Source organism: Lipotes vexillifer, unplaced genomic scaffold (assembly GCF_000442215.2).
Source record: "Lipotes vexillifer unplaced genomic scaffold, Lipotes_vexillifer_v1.1 scaffold327, whole genome shotgun sequence".
Lineage (NCBI taxonomy): Eukaryota > Metazoa > Chordata > Mammalia > Artiodactyla > Lipotidae > Lipotes > Lipotes vexillifer.
The window spans coordinates 3,937,831-3,964,470 of NW_006771143.1; the positions used below are offsets into that span (position 1 = coordinate 3,937,831).

General features: G+C 42.5%; 1 protein-coding gene and 1 non-coding gene across 2 annotated transcripts in view; both read left to right on the top strand.

Annotated features, from left to right (window-relative positions):
• The first annotated feature begins 2,960 nt into the window (after nt 1-2,960).
• The window catches only part of DPYS (dihydropyrimidinase), an 85,136-nt gene continuing 61,456 nt past the window's right edge, over nt 2,961-26,640 (top strand). Inside the window, exons 1-4 of the mRNA XM_007446546.1 lie at nt 2,961-3,226; nt 13,265-13,423; nt 18,337-18,516; nt 19,764-19,953. Of these exons, the coding sequence (XP_007446608.1) occupies nt 2,963-3,226; nt 13,265-13,423; nt 18,337-18,516; nt 19,764-19,953 (793 nt within the window). The 5' untranslated portion in view covers nt 2,961-2,962. The remainder of the gene's footprint in view (nt 3,227-13,264; nt 13,424-18,336; nt 18,517-19,763; nt 19,954-26,640) is intronic.
• TRNAG-CCC (transfer RNA glycine (anticodon CCC)) lies at nt 17,966-18,038 on the top strand. The gene has a single exon. It is a non-coding gene; the product is annotated as a tRNA-Gly (tRNA).

Genomic DNA, 26,640 nt, shown 5'->3' on the forward strand with positions numbered 1-26,640 from the left:
TAGGGAAAGCAAACTCAGTGACTCCAGGGCTGCGGAGGACTTAAATACACCTGGGCCTGGTGGATTTGTTTCCCCAAAACCCTGAGCCGCTCAATGAAGGAAGTCACCCTTTTCTGCTCTGCCTTTCTATCCCTTTAGACCATCAGTCAGGGCTGGGAAGGCCTTCCTTTCGAATTGCTCTCACCTACACTTCAAAGTAGGTATGTTTCTGTGGGTTAAGCTTTCACAACCTTTGTAGCCCTCCTTTAAAATGAGTCCTCTAGGGCTTCCCTGGTGGCTCAGTGGCTGAGAGCCCGCCTGCCGATGCAGGGGACATGGGTTCGTGCCCCGGTCCGGGAAGATCCCACGTGCCGCAGAGCGGCTGGGCCCGTGAGCCATGGCCGCTGAGCGTGCGCGTCCAGAGCCTGTGCTCCGCAACGAGAGAGGCCACAACAGTGAGAGGCCCGCGTACCGCCAAAACAAAAAAAAAAAAAAAAAAAAAAAGAGTCCTCTAAGGAGTAATGGGTCCTCAAACACACTTTGGTATGTTAGTCAATCAAACTGATTCTTTCTCCAGCAAGAAGAAGGCCAAAGAGCAGGAGTCTTGCTTCCTGCCTCCAGTGCCAAGATCATCGTGTCTGGGATTACTTGTTTCACTCCCACTGAGGGCGTGTGTGTCTAGGTACAGAGGTGGCTGAGTAGGGCAGAGAAAAGGGAGGTGAGGGGTTTCTGAGGACAAGCTCCCCTCTGGGCATGTTTGCTCACCTCCCACCCGGCAAGCTGGTGGACGACATCTGGCATCTAGACATGCCCGGCGTCTGGACAATGGTGGCCAGAGAGGGGGAAGACACCTTCTGCAAAGCTGGCTTTTCTCCCTAAACTTACCCAACACTCTCTTCTGTGCAGTCAATGAATCTCGATGAGCTATTTCCTCCTGCTTCAGTAACATTCTACAAATCCCCTTTTCTAATCAAGTTTGAGTTAATTAAACGTGGAGAGTTTACACTGCATTGTGTTACAGGGCATTTTGTGATATAAAGTGTCTGAGTTAAAGAAACCTTTGAAATCATCATCTGAGCTTCAGAAAGGATGTCACAACCACCCTGAGATCCAATCTTACTTTCCTAGAGTGCTGTTGTGTGTGGAGCTTGGCGGAGTTGCATATTTATTATTATTCTTTTCACCTTTACACAATGGTCTTTTGACAATAATTGCATAACCTTCTTGGGCTTCTTGTTCCTGGCTTGACAGCCAAATCTATGGCACTTTATTGATATTTCCTAATTTTTAATCATTTTGAGGTTTGTGTGATCTGAGACTTGAGGAAATTTGATAATAATAACACCTTGCATTCCACTATTAAAAATGCCATCTCTCCGAGGTCACATGTGACCACCTACTCCCCAAACTCGAAGTACCTTCCCATCCTCTGTCAGTTGACAGTTGAAAATGAAAAAAGAACCAAAGTAAACCGGCTGAAGCAAACACTAGAGAGTCTGAAAGAGGGGACATCAGGCGTGGTTGTTTCCAGGAGCACCAATGGTGTCATGAGGACCCAGTCCCTCGCCATCTCTCCTTCCTGTTCTCTGTGTTGGCTCTGTTCACAGGACTATTTCCTTGTTGTCTTTTACTCCCTCCAGGATCCAAGTCCGGCAGGAAAGAGAAAGCTCTTCATCTGCTCAACCTAACACAAGTTAGGATCAGCTCTCACTGAGCACAGTTAGTCTTCTTGGGACCTGTGTCATCCCTGAACACACCACCGTGGCCGTGAGGACTTCCTGCTGTGACTGGCAGTGATTAGATAAGCAGATCAGTCCCAGAGCCGGAGGTCCCATCAGTTCCAGCAAGGCGAGTGTTCTGAGAATGCACGGGGAGGATTTCCTGCCAGAGAAACTCCAGTGACTGTTGGCAGAATGAGGATGAAAATACACGATGGAACAGCACACGTCCACCACACTCCCCACCTCTCCTATGGCATTCGATCTTGGTGCTCCTGAAGCCCCACACTGCTGTCGCCCCTCACACGGGGCTCCCCGAGCTCCCTTCTCTCTCACTGCTCCGTCTACTCTCCATCCTTCTACCCGGGAGGAAAGGGGTGGCCCACAGCTGTCCAACCCTGTCCCCTCAGCTTAACCACGTGGAGGTCACACTCAACTTGCCATCACCTTCTCGGTGCCTTTATCCAGCCTGTTCCCTCACCCAGAACATCATCCCTCCTCCCAGCCCTCATCTCTCCATGTCCATGGCCTCTGTGTCCTAATTCAGATACCTCTCTGTGAATCTTCCATATCTAATTTCCTTCAAGGCAGAAATAAACTCCCCCTTTCCTCTAAGCTCGTATCTTTGGCCTCTCTCGAAGGCAGAATTTTCTGGTTTATATATTGTTATCCACTGAAATATGTATGTGTGTCACTGTTGGCTCTTAGCTCCTTGAGGATGAGAATGTCATTTATCTTTGCTCCTCGCATAGTTAAGAATATTTAAAAGGAAATCCAGATCAAGTGGTTCTTCGGGGCGTGGGTATTTTCATTGTTGCTGGTGGTGTCTGTCTGTCTGTCTCCCTCCCTTCCTCTCTCTCTCTGCCTGTCTCTCTGAGTTTTGGTACAGACACACTCTTCATAAAGGGAAGAAATGAAGTGGATTTTTTTCCCCAAAGTGCCTTTTCTTAGAAAGGAAAACAAACGTCCCTCGTCTTTAAAACTACCTCCAAGGTTTTCCCCTTCCAATGACCGGAAGGGAAAAATCTCGGTGTACATCCAGGGTCTGGACATACACCTGGATTCAGGGCGGCAGAACTTTCAGGTCTGAAGCCCGCTGACCTCGGGGTCTGCCCCAGCCTTCCGCGCAGGCCCAGCCCCCGGGGGGTGGAGCCTCTCCTCCCCCACCCCCTCGCAGCGGGTCCTTGATAAACCCGGACCTCGGCCCGGGCGCCCTCCCCGTGCCCCCGGAAAGAGGGCGGCCCGCAGCGCGTGCGTCCCTCGCCATGGCGGCGCCGTCGCGGCTCCTGATACGCGGGGGGCGCGTGGTCAACGACGACTCCTCGCAGGTGGCCGACGTGCTGGTGGAGGACGGCGTGGTGCGGGCGCTGGGGCGTGACCTGCTGCCGCCCGGGGACGCGCCGGCCGGGCTGCGGGTCCTAGACGCCGCCGGCAAGCTGGTCTTGCCCGGCGGCATCGACACGCACACGCACATGCAGTTCCCCTTCATGGGCTCGCGGTCCGTGGACGACTTCTACCAGGGCACCAAGGTACACGCCTCGCCGCGCCCTGCGCCCCGGGACGCCCGCCGAGCCCTCGGCCGCCTCTGAGGCTGCGCCCCCGGGGTCTGGCTGGGCCGGCTCGCGCCGCGCGGGGGTTTGAGGGGGCGGGAGCGAGCCGCGGAGGGGCAAGGCGCCCACGCTGAGCTTCCTTCTTCTAGGTGGCCCTCCTCGGTGGCATCAGCCCGTCTTTGGCCAAGCCGGGCGTCCCCTGCTCTCTTCGGGTAATTGGCAGGTTTACGGCAGCCTATTCCCGCACCCTCGTTTCTCTGCACCCCTCCCCCCGAACCCCTCTTTTTCACTGGGTGTTCTGTGGAAGTCCACAAGTCCTCCATAAAATCGATAGACTCTTTTAAGTCGACACTCCCAGCCGTTTGTCCCCATCATCCGTCCCCAGCCCAAACCGAGTGAAAAATCCATTCACCTAGAAGTTACTGCCGTCACTCAAACGTTGGCAGTGCGCGGAGGGTGATAGTGATGAGCCCACACGTCCCCCGTCTGCCTCCACCCACCAGCCAAAAAAGTAAGACGCAGACAAGGGTTTCCAAGAGAACTGTTGCAGACATGGTCTCCCAGCACTCGCACTTGACCTGTCCCCACCACTTCTCCGACGTGCTTGCCCCGGGGACATTAAACACAGACCCTGATTCTTGCTGTTTGAGCACCTGCATCTTTACTGATGGTGTGGGAGGATCAGATCACAGGTCCCCAGGTGAGGGAGGCTTGGGTTCTCTAGACGCAAAGGCCTAGAGGCTCAGTCTATGAAAAGAACCTGTGAAAGCTTCCGGAACCAAGATCAGGAGATGCACAGGGAAGCGTTACTGGAACATAAAGTTAAAACTGCCCGAAGCACTTTGGCTGGAGCCAAACCTATACCCTCCTTGAGGTTTGCGTTTGGGGATGTGGTGGGAGAAACGGCTCCTTGCAAAGTGGAAGTATTGATATCCTTAAGGTCTAAGCTGTCACGCGGATGCGCGGGTTTTTCCTGGTGGGCCATGCCCTGGTGTGTGTGAAACAGATCGGTCTGTTTAGTGCAGGTACAGGCTGCAAACACTTTCAGAGAAGTTTTGAGGATATATCCGTTACCCAACCGATTTCTAACAGTTTTACTCTCCCTACACCTCTCTCCCTCCACGTTCCCCAGTCCTCTAGGATAGACCAGAATGTTTCACAGAAAAAAGAAGCATCTGACCCAGAGAGAGGGGTCTGGGGCAGGCTGCTGATGCCAATATTTGCAAAGCATCCTCCTAGTTACTAATTATCAACCTTTACTATCAGGACAATGGTCAAAGTCATTTGTAGGAAGGATCGTTATCTGTTGTGAAGAGTATTCATTTTTCTCTCTTGCTAAAACGTGAAATTTGCTAAATTTCAATGAATTTATGTTGACATTTAAAATACGTTTTTTAGATATCCAAGCTATACACGATTATAGACAATTGGAAAAAAATAATAAGAAAGTAGAAAGAGGAAAAGTATTACCCATAATCTCCCAGTCAGTGACAACCAGTGTTTTGGTGTATTGTCTTTATGGTTTTCATATGCTTTATTTTACATAATTGAGGTTGTATTGTGCATGTGTGTGTGAATGTGTGTACCTGTATTATAAAAGTTTTGTAACCTGTTGTATTCAGTTATAGTACATGCACTTTCTGTTCTCACAGACTCGTCATTCACTAAGTGCATTGCTGATGGCAGGACATTCCATTGACACCCCCAGTCTTCAAATATATGTATTTGTATTCAGACATAGATACAGCTTGGAGTGGGTGGACTCACATTAAAAACCTGACAGCATCAGTAGCTGGCAAAAGGATCTTTTTTTTTTTTTTTTAATTGAGAAAATGCAGAACACTTTTTTTGTAAAGGACAAAAAGTCCTCAAAATTATCAAGAGAGAAGATTATACTTTGCTCTGGAACATTTTGGTAAAATGCCATGGAGGTGATTACTTATAATAAGGCAGTGGAAGGTATATGATTAAGCACATACTTATGGTTGTATTTATAGAGCTTCCTCACCTGGTAGAAGAGCTGTGATTCAGAGAGCTTGGTTACAAACCAAATCCCTTTTTCCGTTTCTTGCTGGAGCTCCAGGATGGTTTTCAGAAGCTGTGCATGCTGACTGCATGACCTTGGGCAAGTCACTTCCGCTACTGATGGTGTCAGTATTTCCATATCTGTAAAACAAGGCAATAGTTAGAACATCTTGGATTAAAGTTTTTTTTTTTAAGTAATGAAAAATACATATATTTATCATTCAGGAAAATGCTGGAGCATTATATTCACTTATCATACATAGTTGAATGAAGACACTGCTTTTTTAAAAAAAAAATGAAAATACAGAAGAGTATAAAGAAAAATAATATCTAAATCATCTATAATTTCAACATTTTGCTTTTAACATTTTCCTTTCAGATTTTTCTTTTTGGGGACACATATAAACATTTTTCCTTCTACTAAATGGTGCATACACTTTGGAATCAGCCTTGTTCATTAAACCTTTCCCCCACGGCCTTCACTGCTGTCAGAGAACGTGATTTCTGTGGCCTGTTGACTTCTCCAAGGCTGAGTCCCAGATCTTTCTCTCTGGTCTTCTATCTCTTCCGCATCAGGCTTCCATTTCTGCCCATCTGACAATGAATGTCCCACAGGCGCCTCAAACTTCAAGTGCTCAAGTTTATCCTTCTCTTCAAGTGCTCGACCCATTTTTCACCCTCTGTTTCCCCAACTGTTAACAGCTCCACTCTCATCTTGTTCGTGTTGGACATTTTGGTGGCTTCCAGCTTTTTTGGCTTGTGCATAACAACGTTGTGACATAATTCATCACTCAGATTCCTGATGATTGACGTAGAAATCACCCCTCAGGGTGAAATGCCTGGGCCAGTGAGTGTTAGATCCATCCTAAAGGAGTCTAACACATACATCCAGATTGCCCTTCAATTTATGCCCCCCTCCCAGCAATACATCCTAATTCCCATCTCACTGCCTCCTAGTTAATTGTGGATATTGACTTTTTAAAAATCTATGCAAATTTAATAGGGAAAACATAGAATTTCTTAATGTTTTTAAACAAGCATTTCTTTAATTGCTTGTAAGGCTGAGCTTTGAACATTCTTGTGTTAATAAGTTCCATGTTCCAGCTGTAAGAGTGTATAATTCTGTGATTTCCTTCAGTGGCTATTTACTGATTACAAAGTTAATCTTTGCACTAATCAGAGGAAGAAAATAAAACCATCTCAAAGACTAATTTGAAACCACTTGATATTAAATAGGGCTTTGGCCCTATTGAAGGTATTGTGTGTTAGGAATCCTTTCACTGAATTTTACAGAATCTGGGACTTGCCTTCTTTCAGTTTTCATACTTGAGTTTTGCATGCTTTCCACTTCCACTGCTTGTTTTCTCCCTCATTTATCTGGACTGCATGCCTTCAGTGTCTGACAGAGGTAGTCAGGATTCAAGGTTTCCTTGACGTTGCTGTCGGGAAAGAAAAATTTTTCCTCTAACCTCTTATGTTTAGTTCTTGGGGGCCCACAAATTAAACTGACAAAAGACAGATTCACAAGAGAAAAGATAGATTTTTAAAATTCATGTACATTCAGTGCAAGTTCACCGAAAAATGTGAACAGTTTTATCCCAATTTATGTTCTGTCACGTTCCCACCTAAGGCAGCACATGCTCTTTTCCCCTCAAGAGAAGGTTTTAGACAGATTGGAAGGTTTTCAAGGGAGAACAGCCAAAGTAATTAGGAGCGGAAAGAACTGATTTATGAGCCAAGATTAGAAAAAGCAAACGCATTTTGTTTGGCTAACTGACAAATAAAGGAGAAGTCAATCAACAATAAATACAAAGGAAACAATTAGGTTTTGTATAAGAATATGAAAGAAATTTTCACCCCTTACTGGTTCTCCCTCCCGTAAACTCTCTTCATTCTCCAAACGTTGACCCTGGTGAGCATTTTGTGAAGTGAATCTAGAAGCATCTGGTGTTAAAAGCAATTCAATGAATACTGAAAATATCCAAGGTGGGCTAGGAACGAGATGTTCTGATGAGTTGGTTTGCTGGATAAAGTTAATTATCCCGTGGCTAACAAGTGTGTGAAGGCCAAGAAGCACTAATATGGGCCTTTCCTTGTAATAACTCTTTTAGGGGCGCATTATTTCAATGGCAGTTGTCGCAGTGATGAATATCACGTGAGCTTAATAAAGTTGCGTCTCATTTGTGAATTTACAATTTATAATTTGATGGGACTTGTTTTGTCTTGGTGTGGCTTTGGGTTTTCTAAATGCTTGATTCATTTTACCAACCTATGCCTTTCTCCAAGTAATGATTCACTGATGACCCGGGGCAACAGGCTGGAAGTCAGATCACACTAAATGGAAGATCGGATAAGGGGGAATGGCCTGCCTAGGGTTGAGGCCCAGAGTAGGCTGAATGCAAGACCTCCTGCTCAAAGCTGTGTCCTCCTCCATGTTCCCAGTGAGAATTCACCAGCTGTGTGACCCTGGAGAGTCATTTGACCTCTCTGAGCCTCAGTATCCTCAACAGTAAAATAAGAAAAGCAATTTCTACCTCTCAGGACCATAGCAAGGCTTCATTCAATGAGCTAATGTGTGTAAGATGCTTAACCCAGGACTGGGCATTTGAACAAGCTCTTCTTTCAAGAGGCAGATACTTCCCGGGAGGGGCAGGTCTCCTTCACAAGCCTCCTGGTGTCCCCTCTAATTGGGATTACAGAACTGCAGCTCTGGCACGTGGCTCCCTGGATCCAGTGGAAAGAAAGGAACATTTCAGACCTTGAAATAATAGTCAGGGATTTGAGATAACTTTGGGCAGCCAAGGGACCCTGGGTAACCAGAGAGAACCGAAGAGGCAGGAGGAAGAAAGAGGTTCAAAGGAGGCTGGGGTGCTGACAGTGCCCGGCCACTGTTTGCCAGGTCCCAGGGTAGCAGCCAGGATCCCTGCAGCAGGTGGATGGATAAAGCCCCAGGGGTTTGGAAAAAGACAGGTTCCGTTTGCAATCCATTGCCTAGGACTGGGCCAGGCTCTCCTGTCCCAGGCGCTGTAGCTCTTCTAGATCTGTTCGCATCTTGAGGGTGAGAAGAAGGAGGGAATTAGGGAGGAGAAACAGAACAAGAAGAAACCAAAGAAGACAAGTGGCTGCTCCTTTTCTGTTCATTAGGGAGATGGAGCATCTGTGATAAATCCTTATTTATGGGCTTTTAAAAGATAGCCCCAGGAATTTCAATTTGCTGTAGTTTAAAAAAGAAAAAAAAAGTGGCCATTTGACCATCACATCTTCAGTCTCATAAGAGGCCCATCGAAGTTGAGCTACTTAATTTATATGGCATATACATGCATACCCGGATTTGTATCACATATATGTAAAATCTTTATTTTTTCTTCTTTTGAAAGTTAGACTTTGTTATAGAAAATGTAGCAACTATTGAAGAGGAAATGTAACTAGAGGAAAATTAAAAGGATCTGTAGTCACTCCACCCAGAAACAGCCACTGGCTCAGACCTGTTTTGTTTTCTTGTTAAGGGTTGGTATGTTCTGGGGCATGTCGCTGTGGCTTCTTTCTCTCTGGTTATTTCCCCTGACCTTGGGACCCCTCTGGCATCCTCTGCAAGGTGACCTGCCACATCCTTGTCCTGCATTTGAGTGCTCTTCAGCATTAGGGCTGCGTTTCTCTGTCTGTAAACACACAGAGTGGACATGTGCCCGAGCACCTCACGCTCAGGCTGCTCTCCACAGAATTCATGCTCCCTCCAAAGACCAGATCGGCTGCCCTTCTCTGGCCCCTCATCTGCCACCGCTCAGTCACTCCAGTCAAAATCAGCTCCTGGACTCCCGTCACCCCTGCAGACAGCCAGCCACTGCCTTGCCTTCTTCTGGGAACCATTGCTTCACACATCCCAGTCATCTGTTTTTAAAGTACAGTTGGTTTACGGTAGTACATTGGTTTCAGGTGTACAGCACAGTGAGTCAGTGTTTTTGCAGATTATACTCCATTATAGGCTATTACAAGTTAATGGGTATAATTCCCTGAGCTGTACAGTGTATCTTTGTTGCTTATCTGTTCTATACATAGTTGTTTGTGTCTCTTAATCCCATACTTCTAATTTGTCCCTCCCCATCTTCCTTCTCTCCTTTGATAACCACAAGTTTGTGTTCTCTACCTGTGAGTCTGTTTCTCTTTTGCGTGTACATTCTGCCCTTTACCACTTTTCTGCTGATGCTTCCTCACGGACCCTTTTCGCAGAGTTTCCCCCCTGCTGTCAACTGTTGCTGAAAGCACTGGCCCTGGAGCCCAATGACCTGGGTCCAGTCTTGCCTTTGTTATTCTCTAGCTGTGAGATGTGGGGCGTTATTTCACGGTGCTGTTCTCAGTTTCCTCAACTCTAAAAAGGAGTTAACAATACGACCGGCTGCAGAGCTCATGAGATGGTTAAAGCATTTAGAACATCAGAATAGTTCCTGGCACGTAATAAGCACTCACTACAAGTTAGATACTATTATCCTTATTGGCAACTGCACATTTATGTCCTAATGCTAATTCAAATCCCAGCTTCCTCTGAATTCCCAGCAGTCATTTCCTCTTCTAGGGAGCTTAGCAATTTTAACTTCCCTTTAGCAATTCCTATACCACATTTACTATGGAAGTGTACTTGCTACCTATTATTACCATCTGATTATTTTATTATAGTTGTTTGTGCATGTTTCTGTCTCCCCCTCTAGACGGTCTGATTATTTGTGTGTGTCTGATTATTAGTGTGTCACATGGTGGAGTGACCAGGTGAACCACTGGGGGGGGGTCCAGTTTCTTCCATTTAGTCCCTTAGTCCTTGCTCTGTACAAGATCAAGAAATGGGCAGATCAAGAAATGGGCAGTGTCAAAACACAAGAAACTGGTGATGTTTGTTGCTTCCTGGAAGTCAGAATTGGAGGGAAGACTTTTCATTGCATTGTGTGTAACAGCCCACTCACTCCCTGTAATGGCTTACTTGGGTAGACAGTTTTTTGGTAATAATTTTATTAAGCTGTAATTGATATACAATACCAGTTAGCCATTTAGAGTGTACAGTTTAATGTTCTTTTGTATATTCACAGAGCTGTGCAACCATCACCACAATCAATTTTGGAGCATTTTTATTTCCCCAGAAAGAATCCCATACCCTTTAGCTGTCACCCCAACTTCCCCCAAGGCCCCTGGCTCCAGGTAACCACTATTCTACTTACTGTCTCTATGGATTTATCTCTTCTGGACATTTCATATAAATGGAATCATATGATATGTGATCTTTTGTGACTGGATTCTTTCACTTAGCATCACGTTTTCAAGGTTCATCCAAGTTGTAGCAAGTGCATCAGAACCTCATTCCTTTTTATGGCCAGATAATACTCCATTGTATGAATATACCACATTTTGTTTATCCATTCATCAGTAGATGGGCATTTGGGTTGTTTCCACTTTTTGATTATTATGGATAATGCTGCACTGAATATTTGTGTACAAGTTTTTGTGTGGACATGTTTTCGTTTCTTTTGGGTATGTACTTAGGAGTGGAATTGATGGGTCATATGGTAACTCTATGAGGAACTGCCAAACTATTTTCCAAAGTGGCTGCATCATTTTATTTATATTTCTATCAGCACTGTATTTAGTTTCCCCACATCCTGCATGTGATAGACATTTAATATGGAAAGAATTGCTCTTTAAGCTTGATTTTCTAGTTCAGTAGACGCTAAAAAAGTACTTTCTTCCAACACTTTAATTAACAGCACTTTCTATTAGAAAAATGTCCTTCAGCCTCAAGGGATATCTGTGAGAAGACAGTTTAGAAGGAAGAAAGTGAGAAGGTTAATCTGCATTCAAATAAAAATATAGAGCCTAAGGAATTTTTTCTGGTATTGTCATTATACCAATAGGGATTTCTTAAGAAATGCAAATATGTATTGTTTTGTCATGCATAAGGCAGTTGTTATCTAAAGATAAAGTACAGGATCCTGTATAAATAGTGAAATTTTTGAGAGCAAAAAGAGTTGGAGTGAGACCAAGTGACTTAAGGAAAAATAAAAATCCATTGAAGTAAGCAAGAACAAGGAGATAGAATGGAGCTAATGTAGCAGCTGGGACCTTGGGAGCACTCGGCATGTCTTGGGGGCTGTGAGTTGGGGGGAGGGTGACAGGGGTGCAGACCCCGGAGGGAAGCTGGTGGCACTCCCTTCTTTGTTGTAACATGACCATGTTTCTGGTGGTGAGATGAGTCAGTGTATGAAAAGTGGGGAAATGCCTGATTCTAAAGCAGTGGTGCAAAGGCTCATCACTCCTTGTGGGCTGAAGCTTATGAAGCACTTACCATTAGTCAGACACGGTATTAAGCACTTTATATACGTCACCCCAATTTAATCCTCCCAACAGCCCTATGGTTCAGGTACAATTACTGTCCTCACTTTACAGGTTAGGAATCAAAGGCACACAGAAGTTAAGAAATTGCTGTCTACACTCCCATGTTCATTGCAGGATTATTCACAATAGTCTAGATATAAATAAATTAACGTGTCCATCTATGAATGAGTGGATAAAGGAAATATGGTGTATGTATACACTGGAATATTATCCAGAAAGAGGGAAATCCTGCCATTTGTGACCAAGTGGATGGACCTTGAGGACATTGTGCTAAGTGAAATAAGTCAGACAGAGAAACACAGATATTATATGATCTCACTTATATGTGGAATCTAAAAAAGCCAAACTCAGAGAAACCAAGAGTAGAATGGTGGTTGCCAGGGGCTGGGGACGGGGCACATGGGGGGAATGGGGAGCTGTTGATCAAAGGACTTCCAGTTATAAGACGAATAAGTTCTGGGGATCAAATGTGCAGAATGTACAGAACAATACTGTACAAGGAAAGAAGGAAGGAATGAATTAAGGCAGGAAGGGAAGGACGGAAGGAAGGAAGGAAGGAAGGAGGGAAGGAAGCGGTTAAGGAATTGCTCAGAGTACCATAGCTGATAAGTGCCGAATCTGAGCTGTGCCCTGGAACCAATAAGCCTCTTTGGTCGGTGCCCTTAACCAGTGCACTAGTATATCCCTGCCTATGTTTTTTGTTTTTTTTTCACCTACATTGTCTGAACACAGCAGTTAAAATCACATTTAACCATCTTTTAATCTTAGTTTAAATAAAGTCAAAGTCAGTAATTAGTCAAAGACATGATTTAATAACTTAATAGTTTTTAATCCAGTTGTAATATAACATAGTGTAATATGCCAGGGAAAATAGAAGCTTCAAGGCAGATCGTGCAAGGTCTTGTAGATCATGTTTAAAAGATTAAATGCTATTCCAGAGGCAGTGAGAAGCATTCAGTTTTAAGTCTTGGAGTCAAGGGGTCACATCTGTGCTTTGGAATTTCCCCCTAATTGCAAAAAGGGGTTTGCATTGGAGGAAGTAAGAGCAAAACTGGGGACATAAAGATCAAGCTGAGGGGTGACATTAAGACCAGAGCATTGGAGATGGATTAGAGGGGACAGTTGAGAATTAAGGAAAGATTAAGGAGTCACCAGTTGGTTGTGGGGAATGAAGGTGAGGTGGGAATCACGTGAGTCTCCCAGGATTCTGTGTGGAACACAGTGTAGTTAGAGATACAGTTCACCACGATTGATTCTAATGAAGTGGATTGTACAATGATGTTTTCTTGAGAAGAAAAATATTTGAATCTTCTCCGTTTTTCCATTTTGGTTTTACTTTACAGCCTTCACTATTTTCTTTGGTCAAAGCCGTTTTCATTTCATCAGACGTGTCATTCTTTTTGCAGAAGCAATTCCAGCTCTTTTAATACTTCAAACTTTAACTTATGGAACATCTATTCATGTCTCTCTAGATCTTTTAAACAGGCAGCATCTTTGTGCAATTTCCTGGACCCATCAAATTTGCCCAAGTGCTTGCAAATGCATGTTGTTCAAGGAGATAAATGACTCAGCTAGAAAACTGATGGCTAACCTGTTGAAACTCTTTGGTGATTCCAGGCTGCCCTGGCAGGAGGCACCACCATGATCATTGATTTTGCCATTCCTCACAAAGGCCACTCCCTCATCGAGGCCTTCGAGACCTGGAGAAGCTGGGCTGATCCTGAAGTCTGCTGTGACTACAGCCTTCATGTGGCCGTGACATGGTGGAGCGAGCAGGTGAACCACTGGGGGGGTCCAGTTTCTTCCATTTAGTCCTTTAGTCCTTGTTCTGTGCAAAGGTCAAGGAACAGGCAATGTCAAAACGTAAGAAACTGGTGATGTTGGTGGCTTCCTGGAAGTCAGAGTTGGAGGGAAGACTTTTCACTGCATACTCTTTTGTACTGTTTGAATTTTGAATCATGTGAGGTATTATCAACTTAGAAAACTAAAAAAAATTTTAAAGCGTATGAAAGTGGTAGGATAAATCCCTTATACTCATTCACAAAAGACTTTCCTAATATTTAATTCATGATTTGTAAATACTTTAAATGTAATTTTTAAAAGTACTGGACTTCTCAACTTAACAATACAGGACACTTTTAAGCAGTCTTTTCCCACAGATTAGAACTTTAGTTACAAATGTTTTTAATATCTGGGAAAAAACCAAGGAAGGGACAGACTGGGAATGTGTTCAAGGCCTTCTCCTAGCTGTGCACTAACCTGGTGCTCTGCTAACATCAATACCTGGTCAAAGCATTTCAAAACAGAGCTTACACAACCTTCCATATCTGCTAATTATTTAGGTCATGGCAGAAATGATAACATGATTCAGACAGAAAAGACAGTTTTGAGAGATGTTAAAATATGTTTTGTTTTTTTTCCCGTGAAAACATGTATGTGTACTTTGGAAGAAACGTCGACTTGTGGTTTAAATCAATGACATGTTTTTCCACATTGAACTTAATTCAGAACTCGTTTTGCCAGAAAGGGCTCACGGGATGACTTTGTTTGAAGTTACCATGTAACTTATGTCCCTCCTCCTTGCCAAAATTTGGACTGTAGACACCAAGTTAATATAAAACAAGTAATCAGTCTTTAACAGATAGTTCAGCAAACGTAATAGCAAGGTTTATAGTCCAGAGAAAAAGTTAATTTTTCCCCAGAAACGCCATTCTAACTGAGACATCTGATCTCTTTCGTGCTTTGAGGGTCTTCCTACCTTCCTACCTTCCTCCTTTCCTCCCTCTCTTGTTTTATAAGATAGAGCAAAGTTTGCCCTTACCAGTGTTCCTCACACTTTAATATGCAAATGATTACCTGGTGAATATTGTTAAAACACAGATTATGTTCAGTAAGTGTATTAGTTTGCTAGGGCTGCTGTAACAAAGAACTACAAACTGGGTGGCTGAAACAACAGAAGTGTACTGTCTCACAGTTCTGGAGGCTAAAAGTCTGAGATCAAGGTGTTGGCAGTGTTGGTTCCTTCCGGGGGCTGTAAGGAAGAATCTCTTACATACCTTTCACCAGCTTCTGGTGGTTTCCTGACAATCTCTGGTATTCTCTGATTTGAAGGAGCATCACCTGAATTTCCGCCATCATCTTTACGTGATGTTCTATGTATGTGTGTGTGTGTTTGTGTGTGTGTGTCTAAATTAACCCCTTTTAACAAAGACACCAATCTTATTGGATTATGGTCCACCCTGCTGACCTCATCTTAATTAATTACATCTGCAATGCCCCTATTTCCAAATGTTGACCTGAAACAAATAGACTGCTGGGTATTTCTCCAGCAAAGATGCGTTTATTTGGGATCAGCAGAGAATTGCAGTTCAGGGTCTGCAAGCTTGGCGAGCCACGTGCAAGTCCCCGCAGGGCAAGGGAAGTAGCAGGCTTTCACGGAGGGGGAAGGGAAGCTGGGAGGGCTGCAGTAGACAGAGTCCGTGACTTTTCATTGGCTGAGTCTTTGCCAAGAAAGGAGTCTTTTTTTTTTTCCCCCCCGTGTTGACATGCAGGTGTGAGAGCTCCCCCTTCTGGTCTCCCGACATCCGCTTAGTTGAGGTTTCTGTTTATTAATTTTTTACACAAGTGAGTTCACATTTGGTACTGGGGGTTAGGACTTCAACATATGAATCTGGGGGGGACACAGTCAACCCATCGCAGTAGGTCTGGGGCAGGGCCTGAGATTCTGCATTTCTAACAAGCTCCCAGGTGATACTGTTGGTGCGAGAGCAATACAGTATAGTGAGACTTACCCATGGATATGGATGTGGATGACAGGGATGTTTAACGAGGTCACCTTCAGAGAGGCTCTTCTACTCAGGGAGTAATAGATATTTCATCGTGTGAATATTCCAACAATGTTTAAAGCATTTTTTTTCCGACGATAAAAATAATAGACTCATGGTAGAAAATACGAACTTATAAAGAAGCTTAAAAAAATGAGACACACTATCCCAAGTCCTGCCCTTGCTGTCGTCACTTAATGGATCTTGGAACCCATTCTATCATTTCAGTGATGACCATTCTCAGCATTTTAGTGTTTGCCGTTCCTTTTCATGCATTTATTCATCCAACAAAAAGCTACTACTGAGTGGCCACTATGGACCACGCACTATTCTAGGATATAGCAATGGACAAACTGTACAAAGGCCCTGCTCTTACGGGGTGGAAATTCTAGAGGAGGAGGCAGGCCATCAACAAGTAACTATATTATATGCCAGGTGATAAAGTGCCATGGAGGAAAGTAAGGAAAATTAGTAAAGGAATAAATAGTGGTGGAAGTGAGTAACTTAACATGTGATATTGTCATTTTAAAAACTTTGCTGATTCAGTAGGGAAAAATTGCATTGTTTTATTTTGTACTTTTTAAAAAAAATAAATGTATTTATTTATTTATGGCTGCGTCAGGTCTTTGTTGCTGCATGCAGGCTTTCTCTACTTCTGGTGAGCGGGGGCTACTCTTCATTGCTGTGTGTGGGCTTCTCATTGCAGTGGCTTCTCCCGTGGTGGAGCACAGACACTAGGCACGTGGGCTTCGGTAGTTGTGGCTCGCAGGCTCAGTAGTTGTGGCTCGTGGGCTCTAGAGCACAGGCTCAGCAGTTGTGGCGCATGGGCCTAGTTGCTCCGTGGCATGTGGGATCTTCCCGGATTGAACCCATGTCCCCTGCATTGGCAGGTGGATTCCTAACCACTGTGGAAATCCCTATTTTAAACTTTTTAATCAGTAGGAAGTTTAACATTTTTTCCATGTTTATTAGTCATTTGTATTTACTGTTTGAACTGTAACATTTTTTACTTAGAATGTTAGGGTTTTTCTTATCAAGTAGAAACAGCAATAACTCTTTTTAAATTTTTTATTAACTAAGAGCTATAATCCTATGTCGTATATATTTATATGTTTTGTCATATATTTTTGTTTTATATTTTATGTTATATATATATATATTTGTATGTGTGTGTGTGTGTGTGTGTGTGTGTGTGTGTGTTTTAACATATAGAAATTCAGGCAATTTTATTTGATCGTCTTCTGACTTTTCCTTTGAAGTTGTTAGTCTTTGTTGAGACTAGAATTGGACCTGCAAGGGCACTTACTAAGCTAGTTTTGATCTTAACTTGTCGCTTACCATTGGTGTGACGTTGAGATTTATAATAAGAAATGCATGTCTGGTCTTCGTCCCCATTTCTGGCACAGAGCTCCTAAAACCCTTGGAATTTCCTAAGTGATGAGAGCAACAAAGGTGTCTTTTATTATGGTAAAGAGGTGATTTTTAGACCCCACCTAAAGATGGGGGCTGATTGCCCCAGGAGCCAACTGTATTATTAGAGGGTTGAAAATTTCAGTCCCACCCAGCTGACCTGGAGGGGAGGGGAGAGGGGCTGGAGGCTGGATCAGTTGCCAATGGCCAATGCTTTAATCAATCATGAATGTGTAATTGAGCCTCCGCCACAACCTAAAAGGATAGGATTTGGAGAGCTTCCAGGATGCTGACCGAGTGGAGATTTGGGGAGAGTGGCACTCTCAGAGAGGGCAGTCAAGCCCCGTGCCCTTTCCCCATTCCTTGCCCTATGACATACCTCTTCCATCCAGATGTTCATCTATATCCTTTATCGTATCCTTTTATCATAAGCTGGTGATCCAGTAAGTAAAATGTTTCTCTGAGTTCTGTGAACCGCTTTAGCAAATTAATTGAATCCGAGGAGGGGGTTGTGGGAAGCTCTGACTTATAGCCAGTTGGTCAGAAGTGCAGGTGACAACCTGGACACCCCATAGCACTGAACCCTTAACTTGTGGAACCCAGTGCAGTCTACCTGGTGCAGGTAGATAGTGTGAAAATTGAGTTTAATTGTAGGATACCCCCCAGCTGGTGTCTGGAGAGCCGCTTGGTGAGGGTGGGGAACCTCCCCACCTCCACACATTGGAATCGGTGATCAGAACCTTTTAGTTGGCAACCCAGAAGGCTCCTGAGGCTTCTGACAGGTCCAGAGTCACTCAACTCCCAGGAGCTGCCAGTGGCTCAGTCTGCATCTTCCACTACCTGCATCTCTGAACTCATCCTGTAGGTTTCAGATTTGACCCCAAACCCTTACTTCACATTAGCTCTGATTCCTTCTAGAGACACAATTGCCTCTGTTGCTGCCAGTGGCTTCGTTTTCAGGTTCTAGAATAATTTCTTCTCATCAGGAGATAGATGCTGAGAATTTCGTAAAGTATAACAATGAAGTATTTGGGGAAAATGCTATTAACTCTTTCATGATTTAAAAGTATCCTAGGGACTTACTTCCCTGGTGGTCCAATGGCTAAGACGCTGCACTCCCAATGCAGGGGGCCTGGGTTCGATCCCTGGTCAGGGAACTAGATCCCACATGCCGCAACTAAAGATCCCGCCTGCCGCAACTAAGACCCAGCGCAGCCAAAATAAATAAATAATTTTAAAAAAATAAAAAAATAAAAGTATCGCAGCAACAGCAATTCATCAGATGAAATGAGGTCTAACCTAGGGGAAAGATCAAGACCTTAATTACATTTTTCTGGAGTTCAACTGATGTCCTTATTTTACTTCATTTTCTTCTGAATGCAGGAATTTGGAGAATGCTGATACTATCTTTAAATTAAAGAGTGACATTCTGTTGTGGTTTTTGTGCCCTTTTAGGTTAAAGAAGAAATGAAAATCCTTACCCAAGATAAAGGTGTGAACTCCTTCAAGATGTTTATGGCCTATAAAGATCTGTACATGCTGAGAGATGTGGAGCTGTACAAGGTCTTCTCTCGGTGCAAGGAAATTGGAGCAATTGCTCAAGTTCATGCAGAAAATGGAGACCTAATTGCAGAGGTAAGTAACTGCCTTCCAGAACTTCCACAGAAATGAAAATGGCCATAACTTAAGGTGAGGATGACTGGCCCCATGTAGGTAAATTCATTTAATGGATTGGAAGAAAGGAAGTTCAGAAACTAATTTTATGTGGCTTGCAAACACTTGACTTGAATTACTTGCTGTCCGGCTCTGAGTTTTTTGCAGGTGGTATATGTATTGGAATGAGGAGTTCCCTTTTTCAGATCAGTTATTAGATCTCAGACAAGGTTTATTCTAAAAACACAAATATTTTTGTGTCCCCAGCATTTTTTTTTTTTTAGGTAGCTCAAGCTGCTGGTTCAAAATGCCAAAGTGTGGACATCGGTGAAATCTGATGACTAAAGCAGTGCATTAGGTAGCTGTTTGAAGCCCCATTCTTTTCAGAAACTGGGTATTAAAATGTGCTGTGGAGGAATCTAGATGATATTTCTCATGTTAATTCTGTTATTAATGCCCAAAGGGTACACCATCTGCAAGATTTAAAGAGCTGTCTCTTACCCTTTATATTAGCTGATCTTTCTGTCTCCCTGGGCTCAGTTCCCATTAAAGTCAGTGAGATGGAGGCCCTGTGGCCAGCATGGGGGGTGGGCGGTGGGCAGGGGTGTTGATAAGAGGAAAGCATGAGCTGTAAGGTCAAACACACCAGGTTTAAACTGGGCTGTTCCGCGTCCTAGCTGTGTGACACCAGGCGAGTCATTTTGACACTGAGTCTTGACTTCCGGACTTTTTTGTAAGGAAGGAATAACCCTTTTGGAGAGAGGAAATACTGGTCTAATATCACTCCGTGGATCAGGGAAGAAGGCAATGAAGAGAATGAATCAGTAAAACGTAGGACTAACTACATAATCGCATGAGTCGCTTCATCAAGGATATAATATGGGGGACTAGAATACTTTATTTTATTATATTTTGTTCTGAACCAATAAGAAGTCTTAAATATGGACACTACTTTTCAAAGACTGTGATTAGAACAGACCTCATATCTTTGTCACCTTTTCAATCAAAATGATTTGATTGTGAAATATGTATATGAAAAATTAACATGTGCTTTGAGAGTAGTAGATTATTTTTACCCAAAACACACACTGTCTACGCACACATTCACACACACCTATACCTAATCTAAAATAAAAGCCTGGCAGTGCATTCGTTTTACAACAAAATTATGGGAGTTGTCGTTAGTAAACCTTTCTCACCGGTGTGTATGTTCCTGCTACCTTTTTTAGGGAACAAAGAAGGTGTTGGCTTTGGGGATAACGGGTCCCGAGGGCCATGAGCTGGGCCGCCCAGAAGCGGTGGAGGCAGAAGCCACGCTGAGAGCCATCACCATAGCCGGCGCCGTGAACTGCCCTCTGTGCGTCGTGCATGTGATGAGCAAGTCCGCAGCAAGGGTGATAGCAGATGCCAGGAGGGATGGTAATTCCTGAACTATAGCCTCGCTTACAACTAGTACTGTTAGCTAAAGAGTAAGGTAAAATAACGCCAACCCTGCTTTTGCTTATCAGAAAGTTGCCCATGAATTCCCACAACTTTTCTTTCTTTTTTATTTTGAATTTTATTTTTTTATACAGCAGGTTCCTATTAGTTATCTATTTTATACATATTGGTGTATATATGTCAATCCCAATCCCAACGTTTCTTCCTCCCTTTTTATTAGCATCCTTTCTGTGTTCTCGCAGCCTTACAGGTCTGTCTGTTTCTGCCCTCTTCAGCCGCAAGCCCCGCCCTTCGCACCACTAACTGCCAACTCTCCAGTGAACTTTACAGAAGCTTCCCTGGCTCTTAGGCACCTCCACTAGCCCTTCCAGTACCTGAATCAGGGTCAGGCAGGGCACACAGTAGGTGCTCCACAAATTTCTTTTGAATCGAATTGATTCATCTCACAGCAATTTGATTGTTGGCGCTATTGAAGCAATTATCCAAAGTGTTTTTATGACAATTATTTTAAGATTTTTTAAAGCAAAGTTATGTTTACTCCACATTGCTTAATTGCCTCACTTCGATAGTGTAATTTTATGTGTAAACAGTCATCTTAAAAGAAAGAGAAAATCTCTTATTTTTGATAAGAATTGAACATGGAAATAATTTTATTCATTGGCCTGTACTGGGAAAGGAAGAATGAAAAACAAATAAGGTGTGTTTTATTCAGGAGTTTAGACCCTCCTGGGATGTGGTAGTCGTTTCTCTCTCTCACTTTTAAGAACCCGGATAATCAGAAATAGTTGTGTAAATAAATCATCCGGCCTGTTTGTTTTGTTAGCCTGAAACTGGCTGAATTTTTATAACATGGATCTTAAAAACTATGAAAATAGATTGGGCATGTCTATAATTGACACTAAAATAATTTTTTTCAAAATTGCTTCTTGTTGCTTGAGTTTCAATAAGGATTTCGTGCAAGCTAAATGCATTTTTAAATGCAATATATCAGTATCGTGTATTGAGTCACCTCAGTCTCTCACACAGGAGTTAATAAGGTCTTACTACCAGCCATTTCTGGTTGCTTTTTCCCCCACATATATATAATTCCAGTATAAAAGAGCACACTGTACTTCAATTTTAAGTTATAGCTTTAGGTGTTGCCACCAGATGGCACTGTTGCTAGCTCTGTGAAATTGGTTTTCTCTATTTGCTTTGCAAATAGTGGTGTACCGTGCAAGTGGTGTACCGTGTCCCCATAGCCTGTCAGTCAGGTCCGTAACGTCAGAATGTGGTTTAACAAACAGCAAAATCAGCAGAAATGGTCAATCTTAACCCACCAGCAATCTGTGATTTTGCCAGTTCTGTCAGGAAACAGTTTCTCGATTTGAGTATTTATTTTGCGTTGGGATAGAATTCCATTAGTAGCGGAGTAAGTCTAGGGAAGGTTTTAGAATGTAGATCGTAGGCAGAAAACTATTAAAATTAAATATGAATATTTTAATTTTATTTTAAATTATTTTTAAATATAATTTTATATTTTGAATATGGAAAACACTTACCTGGCCCAAAAGTCAAAGTGATATATTAAAAGATATATTCTCAGAGATATCTTGCTTCCTTCCCTAGCTTGTTCATCACATACCCCATAAGTAATTATTTTTATTAATTTATTTCTGGCCTACCCTGTAGTGTTTCTCTTTATGAAAAAGGAACATATGTATATTCTTATTTCTCTTTCTTTCCTACTTGAAAGGTAAAATCCATAGTGTGCTGGATCTTGTTTTTTCCTACTTGAAAATATGTCCTAAAGGTCAGCTCATATTAGGTATAGAGAGCTTCCTCTTTCTTGTTTACAGGTGCAGAGGATGCCACTGTATTTGTTCAGCTAGTCTCTAATTATAGCTATTTGGGTCGTTTCCAGTCTTTAGCTGTTACAAGTAAAACCAAGGTGATGTCCTATGCCTATGCTATTTCATATTTGTGGAAGGTGTATTAGTCTCCTATTACTGCTGTAACAAGTTACAGCAAACCTAATGGCTGAAAGCAACACAAGTTTATTATCTTACAGCTCTGGAGGTCGGAAGTCTGCAGTCGGTCACACTGGGCTGAAACCAAGGTGTTAGCAGGGCTGTGTTCCTTCTGGAAGCTCTAGGGGGTATGCCCTTCCTTGCCTTCTCTAGCTTCTAGAGACCACCTACATTCCTTGCTTCCTGTCTCCCTTCCTCCATTTTCACAGCCAGCAGTGGTGGATGGAGAACATTGCATTATCCTGATCTCTCTTCTACTTTAAGGGTCCTTGGATGACATTGAACCCAACTAATTAGTTCAGGATAATCTCCCTATCTCAAGATCCTTAATTTACTCACATCGGTGAAGTCCCTTCTGCCAAGCAGGGTTAACATATTCACAGGTTATGGGGACATCTTTGGGACGCCATTATTCTGTCTCCCACAAAAGCGTAGCCTCAGGGTAGAGTCCTAGAAATGAGAACCTGGAAATGGTTCAAAGGGCAAGTGCATATCTACTTTTTGGACGTTGCTAAATCCCTTTGCAAAGGGGTCGTAAATGTGAAATACTTAAAACGTCAGCCCAAATGCTCTAGTTGAGTCAGATTTACCATAATAACACTTGTGAAAATACTCTAATGCGCAATCGTCAGAGGCAGCAGAGGTCCAGAATAAATTAGCACGAGAGATTGTTCCATCGCTGGCATGTGACCTCTCACAAGTGGCCAAGCAGTGTCAATCCATTCACATGGTGACTGCATCAGCCAATCCAAGGGCAGATCCATGGGGAGTACAGAGTGACAAGAGCTGGTGGACACACTGAGCTTTTACAGAAGATTACTCTGTACGCATTTTTTTTTTTTTTTTAAGTTTTTTTAAAATTTATTATTTATTTATTTTGGCTGCATTGGGTCTTCGTTGCGGTGTGCGGGCTTCTCATTGCAGTGGCTTCTCGTTGTGGAGCACGGGCTCTAGGCACAGGGGCTTCAGTAGTTGCAGCACGCTGGCTCAGCAGCTGTGGCATGCAGGCCCTAGAGAGTGCGGGCTTCAGTAGTTGTGGCTCGCGGGCTCTAGAGCACAGGCTCAATAGTTGTGGCACACAGGCTTAGTTGCTCGGTGGCATGTGGGATCTTCCCGGACCAGGGATTGAACTTGTGTCCCCTGCATTGGCAGGTGGATTCTTAACCATTGCACCACCAAGGAAGTCCCATGTACGCATTTATTATCTAATGTAATTTCTGAACATAAAAGAGCAAGATACATCGATTCATTGTTATCTTGTTTAAAGAAGAAAAAATTCAGCCTTATAGATTTGTAATATGAACATCTGTAAATACATTTGCCAGCCCATTCCATCATCTAGGGCCTTGCCACTCAGAGTGTGGTCCCTGGAACACAGTGCTGACATCCTGTGAGAGCTCGTTAATGATGCAGGTCCTTGGACCCCATCCCAGATGCACTGAATCAGAATGTCCCCTTATAACTAGAACCCCAGGTGATTCCTATGCGTATTGAATTTGAGACTCACTGCCCAAGGAGGCACAAAAGATACCCAATTAGTAATTGTCTCCATTGCAGTTGCCTAGCAATTCAATCCTCTTATTACCTTGGACTTTATTGTTGAATTGCCAACTATATACCCCAGAGATAGCGACCTAAGGGTTAATGGTTATAACAACTAACTTTGTTGAGTGCTTAATATGTGCTTGGCACATATTTTAATATACCTTTTATCTCATTTCAAGTTTTATTATATATTATCTCATCACTGCATTGTAATATACAGTATTTTTAAAAATTGTCATAACAATGCTTCAAGCTAAATTTTATCACTGTTTTGAGACTGATGAAATTGAGGCTTGGGAAAGTTTGGTAAATTAAGCCCAAGACCACTTTACTAGTACGTCCTAAACCTGAAATTCAAGTCTATCCAACTCCAAAGCCCACATTTTTTATTACCCTCCACTCTGTTCCAGAAGAAATCAGTTTACAGAGTTGGGAAATGCAGATAACAAGTTTATATTTAATTGGTTTTGTTTATTGGCCTTACATTTTTAACAAATTTATTTAAAATATTGCCATCATTTTGTTATTTTTTTTTATCATTGTTAAAAGAAGAAAACATTCCAGAAATGGAAATGATCAAGAATGTATTAAGTGAAGAGTAAACATCTTCTATCTCTCTCAGCTCAGTCCTTGGAACTAGCAATTTTTAACCATGTCTATTTTTTTGGTGGTTTCCTTCAAATTTCTAAACCATAAATTTTTAAGTAGTGACTCACAAATTTTTGACAGTATCACTTGACTCTCAGTGATGAAAAAGGAAGAGTCTAGCCTACATAAATCTTACCTCTCACCTTCTGAGTTTTGTTAGTAGTAAATGTTCACTTCAGGTATTATTACTTAAATTTATGTGTTTTGGCTATTTTTTTGTGTGTGGTATCTCTTTATTCTCTGCTAGGCTGAAAAGGAATTGAGAGGCCCAGCATCACCCTCTCTGCCCCCTCCTGACTTTTTTCAGCTGTATTATTATCTTTACATGGACAGGAGTTACAGCATTTTCAGTTGGCTCTAGGACTAGAATCAGGTCTTCCAAGCTTTGTCTATAGGTTAGGTCTAGAATTTAGAACTGTTATAAAGTAAGATTGTGGAAATATTCTTCTTGGTAGAAACAATTCAGGAGAAGAGAATCTCAGAGGAATTTATGTCACTAACTTGAGAGTGAAAGCTAATGTCGTTTAACTCTTGGAGAGGCCATGGCCAAGTGTCAAGGTGAAGTGGGTTTCCTTTCCTACACTCCCATAAGATTAACGGCATGCCTTATTTTAGTTTGCTACATATTTAGACCATTATTGTCTTGTCTTTTTTTTGGCTTGGAATTTTTCCAATTAGCTCTTTTTAATATAGGTTCAGAAAAGAAACACGTACACCTTCTTTACTATATCATGAAGATTTTTCAGCTTCTACCTCATACCTTCTATTGAATGGAATCAGCTTCTGTTGAAATGAATCAGCTCTTCTTGCAGAGATATTTTTTTAGGAGGAGAATCTTTTGGCTTTCTACTTTATTTTTATACTTTCCAAGCTGTAGAGATGCCATCTTTGGATTTCTTTTCACAGAATCCTAGGTTGGATATACTGTTTCTTAGTTCACATCTCTCCCCTTTTCTTGAATCGCTGTGAAGATTCTCATGTGATTTTTTTAAAAAAAATTTATTTAGTTAGTTATTTCGCTGCATCAGGTCTTAGTTGCTGCAGCACACGGGCTCCAGAGTGCTCGGGCTTAGTTGCCTCGCAGCATGTGGGATCTTAGTTCCCTGTGTCCCCTGCCTTGGAAGGCAGATTCTTAACCACTGGGCCACCAGGGAAGTCCCTCTCATGTGAGTTTTAAAGGAAGAGTGTTAGAAGGTAAATTTTCTGACTCTTTGTCCTCAAGCTTGTTTGCAACTTGAACGGACATAGAATTCTAGGTTCAGAATTATTTCCTTCTGAATTATAAGGGCACCATTTCATTCCCTTCTGGCGTCTAGTGTTACTGATACATAGACAAATGCCAATAAAATTCATGTCCTTTTGTCACTTTTTTTACCATCTGGAAGATTTTTATATTTTCTCTTCATTTTAGACTTCCAGAAATTATATTAAGACTATGTTTAGCGGTAGGATTTTTAAAATTCACCTTCATGTTCAGATGTCTGTTTAATCTGAAGGCTGATCTTTGATTCTGAAAATTTTTCTTCTGTTATTTCCTTCATATTAATTTTCTCTGTTCCTCTCTTGGAACTCCACTAGAAGACCTCTTGAACTAAGCCTCCATGTCCTTTAACTACTTTCACCTTTAAAAAAGCCTGAGTTTTGCTCTATATTGTAGGAAAGGATTTTGTTTACTTCTTTTCTTCTAATAAACTTTCATTTTGGTAATCATATATTTATTTCCAAGAAAACACTTGTTCTCTGATAGCTCTTTTTTTCCCCTACAGTTGCTTACTTTTTAATTTTTTTCTTTCAATGGATGAGATCTTTTTGACCTCATTAGAATACTAACAGATTTTTCTTTTTAATTCTGTTTTCTGGATTATCTTTGTTTCTTGCTGAGTCAATTTTTCAGTTTTTTTTTTTTTTTTTAACATCTTGGCCCTTCTTTTTATGTTGTTTGTTTTTCCTTTAAGTGTCTGGTGATCTTGGGCTGTCTGTATTCATGACTGGACAGTTCAGGTGATTAGAGTAGGGAGCTGGTGTGGGTCCCCCTCTGCTGGTGAGTAGGCCCCGCCCCCAAATGAGAGCACCAACAGTGAGACTATGAACTTTGTGAATGTAAATGGGGCGTGGTTACTGGTGAGCTTCGGTTTTCAGGTGAGCTTCACTCTGTAGCATCAGCACCACCTTAGAAAGCTTTGTTCCCCAGGCAGAGGGCAGGATGAGGGCTAACTGCCCCAACTCATCCCCTTCCCCACACCAGGAGGAATGTCTGTCATGACCCTTCTGCTCATTTGAGTTCAAGCTGTAGCTGCCTCTACTTTCCTTAATAAGCATTGCCATCCCATCTGCTTTCTGTCTTCCTACAATCTATCATAACCTCTAGTCGGCCATGGTTCCTTTTTTATTCTCAGCACAGTTTTGGATTTTGTTCATCTGTTGTACATCTTCTCCGGGGTTTGATGTGACCTGGAAAGCCAGA